Genomic DNA, 12,708 nt, shown 5'->3' on the forward strand with positions numbered 1-12,708 from the left:
AGAGTATATTAACAGGAAATTTGATCAGAAGTGGAAAAGAGACTCAAACTTTGTCACTGCAATATGGGATGCAGGCATCCCAAACGGCTTCTTAACTACTGCATCACAATGCCTGCTCCTGCACTTTTTTTAACCGATTAATTATGCTGACTCTTCCTCTTAGCCCTCCTTTGCAATAATTTTAATGTTCATATTATATATTCAATTGTTTTGCATTTTAGAGACACTTAAGTCAACCCAGGCATGAGGAAAAGTGATTCAGTAAGAATTTCTTTAAAAATGATTTGGTTGTATTTTTAAATTTCAGTATAGAACTAGTCTCCCTTTGTATCTACTTCTCCAGTTCTTTAATTAAACACAATTTGGTTATAGTATTCTGACTTAGGATTTGGATTATTCTTATTTGTGCAACCAAATAGCATATCAAACTGAAGCATACTTTTTCTCATGTTTTTCAGAGTTAATCTGTGGTTGTAATATACGTATTTTCTGGGAACCTAAATGAGTGAGATACGTTGAGAGGAGCACCAAAAGATGCTGAGGCAGAATCAAGATTGTCCCCACTAGGCGGGGATATAAGGCCAGGGATGTTGGTCTCTTGTCTGCTGCTGTGACTGCTCTGCATAGAGCAGTGTCTGTGACATAGTTCCTGCCCAATAAATATTTACTGAATGAGTGGATGTGTTGAAAGTTCATCCAAAAAAAAAAAAAAAACAGTCTGAATTTTGTTATGCCACCTAGTTAAAACCTTTGAAAACTGTGTGAGTCAAATAAAGCACATTTCTGAAGCTGCCTGTTTTACCAGTTTGTGACTTTCAACATTGTATTTCCTGTCATTTATCATCAGCACTGATCCTTTTGCCTCTTAAAATTCTGTTTGGATCCCAAGGAGAGGTCTCCACTTTACACTTCTGGAATTATCTCCACCTAAGAGATGAATGCAAACATTTAAAACAAACTAATTTTAGCTATATCTTGGCTTTGCATCTTTTTAAGAAGTTTTCTTCGATCAAGAGTTTTTAAAAAATAGCAGTATCTGGACTCTTTTGAGCGTCTGAGAAGTCTGGCTGATCCCTGAAGATCTAGATTCACATACATGTTTCTCTTGGAGCTTTGATTGGTTCCTGGCTGGAAGGTTTCTCTCTGTGATGTTTAGGGGAATGCCATACCATTGAGTACTCAAGGATTTATTGCTTCATGTTGTTATCAGTTTACTTCCAGTTAGAACTGATACTTCTTTTCTCTCCTGCATACTTAGTTTCTTTGGTGTGTGTGTGTGTGTGTGTGTGTGTGTGTGTGAGTGTATTATAATCAATACATTTATTTTTTAAAAATTTTATTTAAGGTAAACAAATTTCATGTATTTCATATCTACAGATTTAGGAACATAGTGATACTTCCCTCTCACCCCTCCCTCCCACTCATACTGCCATCCTTCCTCCTCCTTCCTCTCCTATTCTTTCCCTTAATTTTTAAAAAAATATTTATTATTTATTTGAAAGGTAGATTTACAGAGAGGCAGAGGCAGAGTAAGAGAAAGAGAGGTCTTCCATTCACTGGTTCACTCCCTGGATGGCTGCAATGGCCAGAGCTGCTCCAATCTGAAGCCAGGATCCAGGAGCTTCTTCTGGGTCTCCCAGGTGGGTGTAGGGGCCCAAATACTTGGGTCACCTTCCACTGTTTTCCCAGGTGCATTATCAGGGAGCTGGATTGGAAGTGGGACTTGAACTGGCGCCCATATGGGATGCTGGCACTGCAGACAGTGGCTTCACCTACTATGCCACAGCGCCAACCTCTTCCTCAATTTTTATAATGATCTACTCAGTCTAATTTATACTCATAAGATTAACCCTACACTAAGTAAAGTGTTCAACAAATAGTAAGAAGAAAAACAACACTGTTCTCATCAGAAGAGACAAGGGCAGTAAGCAATCCTTGAATATCAAAATGTCAATTTCACTTCTACATTGCAATTTTGGTTTCCTATTAGTTACCAAAGATCAGGGAAAACATATAGTATTTGTCTTTTTGGGACTGACTTATTTCACTAATAGTTTCCAGTTGCATTCATTTTGTTGCAAAAGTCAGGTTTTCTTTCTTTTTTATGGCTGAGTAGTATTCCATAGTGTGTGTGTGTGTGTGTGTGTGTGTGTGTGTGTATATATATATACACTATTATTTCTTTATCCAGTCATCAGTTGATGGAAATATGGATTGTTTCCATATTTTAGCTATTATGATTTGAGCTCTAATAAATGTGGGAGTACAGATAACTCTTTCATATGCTGATTTAATTTCCCTTGATAAGTTTATTCTTTAGTTCTGTTTTTTTTTCTTCTTTTGGAAGACTGAGTCTGTTTTTCTTGATGAATTTCAGTGAGTGAAGTCTCAAGGCTAATAGATTTTTTTTAAAGATCTTATTTATTTATTTGAGAAGCAGAGTCACTGTGCAACTACTCCCCATGTAGGATCTCTGTCCTTAATGTGTTGTACTATGCGAATTAATGGTAAAACTGCTACTCAAACAGTACTTTATACATTGTGTTTCTGTGTGGGTGCAAACTGTTGAAATCTTTACTTAGCATATACTAAGTTTATCTTTGTATATAAAGATAATTAAAAATTAATCAATGTCTCTCTGTCTCTCTCTCTCACTGTCCACTCTGCCTGTCAAAAAAAAAAATAATCTTAATGAAGAATGGGATGGGAGAGGGAGTAGGAGGTAGGATGGTTTAGGGATGAGAGGGCAGGTATGAGGTGAAGAACTGCTATAATCCAAAAGTTGTACTTTCAAAATTTATATTAAAGTTTTCTATAAAAAACAAAGTAAAAATTCAATTATAGAAAAGAACTTATGTTGTAAAAATCTTGAGTTTTGATAATATTTTGTGTTATTTAATTGTTGATTCATTTTCTGAATTTTTTCTGTGTTCTTTCCAGTTACTTTTTGTGCAAGGAAAACTTTTTTTTTCTGTAATTCTTTATAGTCTTGTCTTTGAATCAAACATGAATGCATTTCAGAATTACCTAAGTAGAGTTTCAGAATATTTCATCCTATTTTTTATTTTTTATTTTTTTATTTTTTGACAGGCAGAGTGGACAGTGAGAGAGAGACAGAGAGAAAGGTCTTCCTTTGCCATTGGTTCACCCTCCAATGGCTGCCGCAGCCGGCACGCTGCGGCCGGTACACCGCGCTGATCGGATGGCAGGAGCCAGGTACTTCTCCTGGTCTCCCATGGGGTGCAGGGCCCAAGCACCTGGGCCATCCTCCACTGCCTTCCCGGGCCACAGCAGAGAGCTGGCCTGGAAGAGGGGCAACCGGGACAAAATTCGGCGCCCCGACCGGGACTAGAACATGGTGTGCCAGCGCCGCAAGGCGGAGGATTAGCCTAGTGAGCCACGGCGCTGGCCCCCCTATTTTTTAAATATTTATTTTATTTATTTGAAAGGCAGGGTAACAGAGGGAGAGACAAAGGGAGTAAGAGGTCTTTCATTTGTTAGTTCCACTCCCCATATGGCCACAATGAGAAGGCAGTGCCAGTTGTAAAGTAGGAGCCAGGGACTCTATCATGGTCTCCCACATGGCTGGCAGGGTCTTATTACTTTGACCATCATCTGCTGCTTTCCCAGGTGCACTAACAGAGAGATGGATTGGAAGTGGAGCAGCTGGAAGCCAAACCAGCACTCTCATAAGGGAGCCAGCATTGCAAGCGGTGGCTTAGCCTGTGCACCACAATGCCAACACCCAAGCACCCTGTTTTTCTGATGATTTTATGTAGATGTTTACTTTGAAGGAAGACCTAAAATTTTATTCTAAAATAATACTGGATTCCAAAGAATATTTTCAATTAATGACATTTGGTATGCAGTAAGTTATATCACCTCTTCTGATTTTTATTGATACAGAAATATTTATAGACTTATATTTTTTAAAGATTTATTTTTTATTTATTTGAAAGACAGAGTTACAGAGAGAAGTAGAGACAGAGAGAGAGGTCTTCCATCCACTGGTTCACTCCCCAGATGGCCGCAATGGCTGGCGCTGCGCCGATCCAAAGCCAGGAGCCAGGAGCTTCTTCCGGGTCTCCCATGTGGGTGCAGGGGCCCAAGGACTTGGGCCATCTTCTACTGCTTTCTCAAGGCCACAGCAGATACCTGGATCGGAAGTGGAGCAGTCGGGACTAGAACCGGTGGGGATGCCAGTGCTTCAGGCCAGGGCTTTAACCCACTGCACCACAGTGCCGGCCACTATAGACTTATTAATCACTAATCTATATCTAGTCCCAGATGTCATTTTGTCATAAAGACTTATTTTATTATTCTGATTTAAATTAAATCAAAAAATCATTTGCAGACTCAATATTTTCTTTGTACATGCAGTGCCAAGAAAACACTGAAAACTGATTGACCTTCTTTGTAGAAAACAGGGTAATTCCACACCCTGGCCCCTGGAAGTTTGCCACTTTGTTAAATCAAAAGACTGCCATTAGGCTATTTACTTCAGGATTTTTACTTTCCATGATGGAACTTAGTTAAAGAGGCTATAGATGCATCTAGCAATCGACATGAACAAAGAGCATGGGCGGTTCTGCATGCTTTTGTGGCCTACCGTGGGCAGCTGAATTCATTGGGCTGAGCTGATCCTGTTCAGTTAGCTGTGAATGTCTATATGAGTGAGGCTGTCAGTTTGAAATGTCTCATAATGTTTCACAGTTACAGATTAATAGTTAATATTATTATTTCCAGGAGCTGGTGATGATACACGAACATGGGGGCCACCTTTTGTGGGAACAGAAAGTACATATTTTCTCAGTGTTAATCGAAATAAGAAAGTAAGAATAACTTTCCATTTTTTTTCCTTTGTGTGATTCTCTTGTAATAATAAAAATATCATTATGTCTTCTTTCTTTCTTTGTAGATGTAACTAATATTTAAAACAAATTTAATTTCATGTTCTTATTTTTTACCAAATGGAAACAACAGAGCTCTTTACTAATTTCCCTTTTCTACTAAGTAATTTAAAACATTTTGTAAGAATTTATAATGAAAATAATTTTAAGAAAGAGAAAAATCATTAGATTCTTTACATCTATTATTCTTTTAGAAAATGTGAATTGTGTAACACTTGGTATTATTACTGGAAAACATTTACTGTAAGGCTTCCTATTCTAATCTAACCTAGTTGCAAACAAAATCAGTAAAGATAAATAATTCTTCATCAGGAAAATAGATTTGCTTTAAGAGGAGAATCTATGATATGAATGACTCCCTTGTTGAACTGTCAGTAATAAGAAAAACCTTCAGGACAATATTTTAAGATATATTTGTTTTGATTTTCAGAGTATAGCTGTTAATATCAAGGATCCAAAAGGGGTGAAAATCATCAAAGAGGTACAGTATGCTCTATGGACAGCATCTAACAACCTAGGTTGTAGTTAGGAGTTTGAACATCAGAGCCAGTGTTTTAAAACTTCACTTTATTGACAATCTGTACTTTTGCTCTAAGTGCCACTTAAAAATTTTGACTTGGGGTAGGTATTTGGCATAACAGGTAAGACTCTTGTTAAGATGTCAGTAAAGACACCCAAGTCTTATATCCGAGTACCAGGTTTGATACCTGGCTGTGGCTCCTGATTCTATCTTCCTGCTAATGCAGATCCTGAGAGGCACCTGGTGATGGTTAAAGCAATTGGGCCCTTGCCACCTACGTGGGAGACCTAGGTTGAATTTCCAGCTCCTTGGTTCAGCTCTTGCGTAGCCCTAGCAAACTCTGGGCATTTGGGGAGTGAACCAGCAGATGGAAGTGTGCTCGCTCTCTCTTTCTCTCCTTCTGGCCATCTCTTTGCCTTTCAAATAATATTTAAAAATTTGTCTTTTATAGTAAGTAAATGGGCTTTTAATTCCTTGTATATTATATATAATTATTAATAGTAGCTAATATTGACTGAATGCTAACTCTACATCACATCCCTGGTTTGAACACTTAACTTAAATATCTTCTTTAATTCTAAGAATTTGCCTTGTAAGTGAAGTTTTACAATCTCCATTTTCACGGAAGGGAATTGATTCTCATGGAATTTAGGTGGTACTCTGAAGATTATGTAACTAGGATTAAATGAAATTAAATTTGACTTAAAGCTGCTTCTGTATATAGCAAGATGTATCCTAATTTAATAGCATATTCTTTTTAAAAAAAGATTTATTTGAAAGTCAGAGCTACAGAGTTTCAGGGAGAGACAGAGAAAGGGAGATCTTCCATCCACTGGTTTGCTCTTCAGATGGCTGCAAGGAGCCAAGAGGTTCATCTGGATCTCCCATGTGGGTGCAGGGGTCCAAATACTTGGGCCATCTTTTGCAGCTTTCTCAGGCTATTAGCAGGGTGCTGGATCAGAAGTGGAGCAGCCAGGATTCGAATTGGCACTCATATAGAATGCCAGCTTACAAGCAGTGGCTTTATCTGTTATGCCAGGACACAGGCATGATAGTAGATTCTTGTTAAAAATAACTGATTCTCAGCCAATCATAGCAGCGAAGTCTAAGCCAATCATAGCCTGCCAATTGACCATACCATGTCCAAATGAAACACATGCTAATTGTAAAGCAATCATGCTGTTTTTGAGTTCCACTTCTTTTTTTCTGTGTATATAAATATTGCCTGTCCATTAACTGAGTGGACTCTCAGAACCACTCCTAGTTCTGAGTGCTCCCTGATCAGTCTGTGATCAAATACATATTGCTAAATTTATTGTGTAAGTTTTTCTTTTAATTTTAATAAGGGGGAAAAACTGACATTTGGATCTTGTTTCATATCACTGGAGAGCCCCAGCTTTTCCTAACACTTACTTAGATGGCTAATATGTCTAGATCTGATCTCAGCTTCTTTCTTGGAGGGGCAGGATGCATACCTTTTTACTATCTGTTTACCTTCTTTGGGCCTCAGTTTTTCTCATCACTGAAGTGGGGATAAAAGTAGTACCTACATTAGGATTGTTGTGAGAATTGAGCAGAGTGCCTGCTACATAGTCAGTACTCATTAAGTATTAGCTATTATTATTTCCTGATGCACATAAAGTTATATTCATCCTGTGAGATAAAACTCACTTGCCATCCTTTTTAAAGTTTACCATCTAATTTAGTGGGTATATATTCATTTGGTTAGAAAACCAGGACTCAAATTTTCTTGCTCACCAAAGTGTCAACTTGGTCTGTTGCTAATATTTTTTCCCTACCTGGATGATCAAAATATAATTAAAAAAAATTTTAAGGTGAGAATTAGGTCATTCTCTTTGATTTTGCTGAATGAATCCAGCAATCTAGATTTTGTTTACTAGATAGATTTTGAAGCCAAAACTTGAAAATTGTCATTTTTATACTACCCTATTTTCCTGTATATTTTATTTAGTATATTATGTTTGCTTTTTTTTGTATTCACTTGAAACTCAGTTTGATTTTCTAAATTCTTGTACATTAGTGTTGGCCCACTCTGTTTTGCTCTAGTTGCTACCCTCAGCTTTCTCTTTCCTCCTCTTCTTTCCTTCCCCTTCTCCTTCTTGTTATTATCATTGAGGAATATGTTTTTTTTTTAATTTTTTAATTTATTTATTTTTTGACAGGCAGAGTGGACAGTGAGAGAGAGAGACAGAGAGAAAGGTCTTCCTTTTGCCGTTGGTTCACCCTCCAACGGCTGCCGCGGCCAGCACGCTGCGGCCCGGCGCACCACGCTGATCCGATGGCAGGAGCCAGGTACTTATCCTGGTCTCCCATGGGGTGCAGGGCCCAAGCACTTGGGCCATCCTCCGCTGCACTCCCTGGCCACAGCAGAGAGCTGGCCTGGAAGAGGGGCAACCGGGACAGAATCCAGCGCCCCGACCGGGACTAGAACCCGGTGTGCTGGCTCCGCAAGGCGGAGGATTAGCCTACTGAGCTGCGGTGCCGGCTTGAGGAATATGTTTTCCCTTGATTCTTTTCTGTGTTTCTTTGTTCCTTCTTCATTGTTCATAGTGCTACTTCTTTGCTTCTATTTGAGAACTTTCTGGTATTTTATCTTGGGAAGTGAAGTCAAGGTTTCAAATTTGATGGAACAAATACTTGAGGTTTTCATTAGGGCTTCTAAATTGGGTAGTGTTAGGTAGAACTCAAAACTGTTGTTTCTAAGGCATCAATGTACATATGAATATTTTAGACCCACATGTGTAATTCTGACCAAAATAAATCATTGCTGGTTTTTTCTTCCCACTCTCCTTGGATTATGTGATGTCCTCTACCAGACTGTAATCATTTAAAATTAAGTTTCATTATGGGATTGAAGTCTGATTGATAACAATGAAGTACATTTCAACTCATATTAAATTTAAACAGAGTATCTGGAAACATTATTTATGTCTGTTGCATTTAGCAAGTTATACCATTCGTCAGCTATGTATCTTACTGCCTAGAGGAAGGCTTATTTTTTTTCCTTATTTTTTTAATATTCTTTCTGGAAGGGATTTCTGTTTTGGCCTTAAGAGAAGAAAAACAATCTCTGCATTCAGACCTTTGTGGCTATGATTGCTAATATAATGAGTCTAGTTTATAGTAATGGTTCCAAAGTATTATACAAGGCAATCAGCTGGATACATGAGAGCTCCAAAAAGTATGACTCCTTTGTCAGCTACTAACCAAAACCAGGTTGTGTAAAGAGCAAAACTATGTTTTGAAAATCTGTGTGGAGCCTGGTATTTACAAGGAAATATGACTTGATAATTTTCAAATATGTCATCCTATATGTCAAAGAATTTTCTGTGCTAACTCATTCTCTATGTTAATTAGTCATAATATCCTTATTATCGGCCTGCATTACAGTCAGCAAAACATTGCTATGGGTTATTTTCCTACAATATTTAATTATGAAAAATTCAAATATATTGCAAAATTGAAAGAATAGTTATCAAAACTCATTTACAATATGTGTATATGAAATAACTTTAGCATTGTGTTGTATTTGCCTATTTACATACATATACATATGTGTGTTTGAACTATTTGAAAGTGGGTGGAAAATATGAAATTTTGTCCTTAAATCTTTTGGAATACATTGTCTATGAATAAAGACATACTTTGAAAATTATTAAAAATATTTCATAAATGTGGTTAAATTATCCCCATTACTTTCCCTTGATGACTTAGTCTGTTTCTAAATTATGTCAGATGACAAGCTCAGATTAGGGATTATAAAATTCAGATTGATTTTTAGATGTTATTAGCCCTGTGACTGGAAGGAATATTTTTTTCCTTTTCTTTTTTTTTTTTTTCTTGACAGGCAGAGTGGACAGTGAGAGAGAGACAGAGAGAAAGGTCTTCCTTTTGCCGTTGGTTCGCCCTCCAGTGGCTGCTGCGGCTGGCACATTGCGCTGATCCGAAGCCAGGAGTTAAATGCTTCTCCTGGTCTCCCATAGGGTGCAGGGCCCAAGCACTTGGGCCATCCTCCACTGCACTCCCGGGCCACAGCAGAGAGCTGGCCTGGAAGAGGGGCAACCGGGACAGAATCTGGCGCCCCGACCGGGACTAGAACCCGGTGTGCTGGTGCCGCAAGGCGGAGGATTAGCCTATTGAGCCGCGGCGCCGGCCTCAATTTCTACCCTTATTATAAAACTCTAGCTATAAGGCTGGCGCCGTGGCTCAGTAGGCTAATCCTCCACCTGAGGTGCTGGCACTCCGGGTTCTAGTCTCGGTTGGGGCACTGGATTCTGTCCCGGTTGCCCCTCTTCCAGGCCAGCTCTCTGCTGTGGCCAGGAAGTGCAGTGGAGGATGGCCCAAGTACTTGGGCCCTGCACCGCATGGGAGACTAGGAGAAGCACCTGGCTCCTAGTTTCGGATCAGCGCAGTGCGCCTGCCGCTGTGTGCCATTGAGGGGTGAACCAATGGAAAAAAGGAAGACCTTTCTCTCTGTCTCTCTCTCTCTCACTGTCTACTCTGCCTGTCTAAAACAAAAACAAAAACAAAACAAAACACCTCTAGCTATAAATCTGACATTAAACCAGAGATTGTTAAGTCCACCTTAAGGGGGGGCTATAACAAGCACTGATTACCCATAAACCAAGTTGAAAAACAAGTTCAACAAGTTATAAAGCAATATTTTTAAAGGAATTGATCTTCCTAGATTCAAAAGAGAAATCTCTTTAAACCCAATGTCCATTTAACAGTTAAACCAAATTCTCATGCATGAGATTGTTATTTACCAAAGACAGCTTTTTAAATTCTAATTGAATTTGAGTCTGTTTTTCTCTTTACCCCCCAAAAATCCACTTTAGGCTAGTGATGACTAGTCAGCAGTCAGCTACTTGGGAGTGTATCTGAAACAAAAAGTTCAGCAGTTACAAGATGTGTTTCAAAGATGACTGTAGGCTAGGGGCCGTTGTACCAGGGACAAGAAGTCCACTGGAGGTTTTTCACCATTATGTTATTATTTTTTTTTTTTGACAGGCAGAGTGGACAGTGAGAGAGAGAGACAGAGAGAAAGGTTTTCCTTTGCCGTTGGTTCACCCTCCAATGGCCGCCGCGGCCAGCGCGCTGCGGCCGGTGCACCGCGCTGATCCGATGGCAGGAGCCAGGAGCCAGGTTCTTTTCCTGGTCTCCCATGGGGTGCAGGGCCCAAGCACCTGGGCCATCCTCCACTGCACTCCCTGGCCACAGCAGAGAGCTGGCCTGGAAGAGGGGCAACCGGGACAGAATCCGGCGCCCCGACCGGGACTAGAACCCGGTGTGCTGGTGCTGCAAGGCGGAGGATTAGCCTAGTGAGCAGCGGCGCCAGCCACCGTTATGTTAGTTTTAATGGGAGAGGGCATCCACCAGAGCAGGTGGGCACCCCTCCAGAGATTCCTAAGGAGAATCTGATAGGTGATAGAACAGAGGGCAGTTACTACAAGGAGGCTTCTTGCCCCCTTGAAAAGGGCAGGCTGGAAGAAAAAAAAACTTTTACTCAAAAACCAAAAGCCAGTACTAGAAGTGTCTAATTGTGAGGCTGTTAGTCAAACCAGTCTTAAAGATTCTTTCCTATAAACCTCTAGGCAAAATTAAAACAATGGGGGCAATAGTCACCTGATAAAACACTCTCCTCCGCTGGAATTAAAATCTCAGCAGGTCACAAGCTATAACAGAAGAACCCTGGTGGTTCACTGAATATACCCAAGGACTCTGTGACGTGCTGGAAAAGAATTTAATGCATATTGGAGCACATGCAGGGTGATGGAGGCAGGAGGCCAATTAGGAGACAGAATTCTGAGATGGGGAGTCACAGTAGAGGGGTTGGCACTTTTCACAACTCACTTAGGCTAACTTCTCCATCCGCTAGTTTGTAAGCAGGCCAGATGGTAGTGCAGAAAGGATGAGGCATTTTTCTGTAAGCTCAGGAGGGTCAAAAAAGATCTCAAAGTAGATGGTTTGTCTCCTGGCTGGAATGAGAGCATAAAAATGGAAGCGTACTTCAGGTTTTATGTCTCCTAGGTTTGAGACATCTCTCAGAACTCTTGCTGCCCGTGACATCCAGTTGTGCACTGAAGCCCACAGGGAAGAGAGGAAGGTAAGGGTGAGGTTAGCATGTATCACCCACTCTCGCTCAGCCTTCCACGCTTATAGTCTAGGGTATGTATTTGTCAGAATAGCACATGCAGGGAGTGATCAGTTCCCTTACTGGTGGTGTGCTTAGACTGGGCCTCTGCCTGGTCAAATATATACTCTTGCTTTATTCTTATACATAAGGAAACATAGTTGTTCTATGCCTCTTAACCTTGAGTCTTGTCTAATAGGCCTGATTTCAACAATGAGCCTTCATGATGAGAGCCTTAGCAGAGGTGTTTTTAAGCTGGAGTTTGGTGAAAGAGTGACAGTCCTGGCTCCTACCTAGGCTGGTGACAAAGAAGCAGAGTGGGGGAATAAAATTCTCACCAGTAAACCTCCTCTGAGCTATATGCTACACAGGAAGGACCAGACAGAAGTGGCTCCTACCTAGGCCGGTGACAAAGAAGCAGAGTGCGGGAATAAAATTCTCACCAGTAAACCTCCTCTGAGCTATATGCCACACAGGAAGGACCAGACAGAAGTGGCTCAAAAGAGGGAACTTAAGAAGAAAGATGAGGAATACCAGAGATATGCTGAGACTTGTCTATACAAGTTCAGGCCATGTGGGGACTTAATGGGCTAGATCAAAAAGCTACCTGTCTGCAAGAAGGATGATTAAACTTTAACAGAACTAATGGACAAAATATCTAGGAAATACCCACTAATGGGACCAGGAAATCGAATTTGTAAGAATCTAGGAGACCTGGAGAAGTACAGGAAGCACTTAGAGGAGCAGAGAGAGAAAGATTTTGTCGGAATCTGTGGTCAAGGAAAAATTCATTGAGTCATGGAGCCTGGAGCCCATGGCCTCACTACAAACTGTGCCCAGTCTCATGACAAATTAATCTCTGAGGAAGGAAGCCAGAATAAAAAGCGAGAGCTGTCTGCCTACTCACCTGTCTGGCGGGATGATCCAGTCTGGGGTTGAACTTGAGTGCGATCTGTGTCACGTTGGAGTTGCCATCCGAGCCACAGCACCAAAATGTTATGGGAAAACAGTGGCAGAGAAATTATTATTACCTTGGTTCTTTGTCTCAGATGGAAGAATTTCCAGGTGGACAAGACAAAAGGAAAAGTGAGATTTAAAGGTTTAAAAGCAAGATTTAATATTAG

The 12,708-nt window shown here is 40.3% G+C and overlaps 1 protein-coding gene across 1 annotated transcript in view; it reads left to right on the forward strand.

The window, feature by feature from the left end:
• The window catches only part of SUGCT (succinyl-CoA:glutarate-CoA transferase), an 800,879-nt gene that overhangs the window by 28,629 nt on the left and 759,542 nt on the right, over positions 1-12,708 (forward strand). Inside the window, exons 4-5 of the mRNA XM_008261668.5 lie at positions 4,747-4,832; positions 5,341-5,391. Coding sequence (XP_008259890.3) covers positions 4,747-4,832; positions 5,341-5,391 — 137 coding nt within the window. The remainder of the gene's footprint in view (positions 1-4,746; positions 4,833-5,340; positions 5,392-12,708) is intronic.

This window comes from Oryctolagus cuniculus, chromosome 16 (genome assembly GCF_051225735.1).
Source record: "Oryctolagus cuniculus isolate XC-2025 breed Fujian yellow rabbit chromosome 16, ASM5122573v1, whole genome shotgun sequence".
Lineage (NCBI taxonomy): Eukaryota > Metazoa > Chordata > Mammalia > Lagomorpha > Leporidae > Oryctolagus > Oryctolagus cuniculus.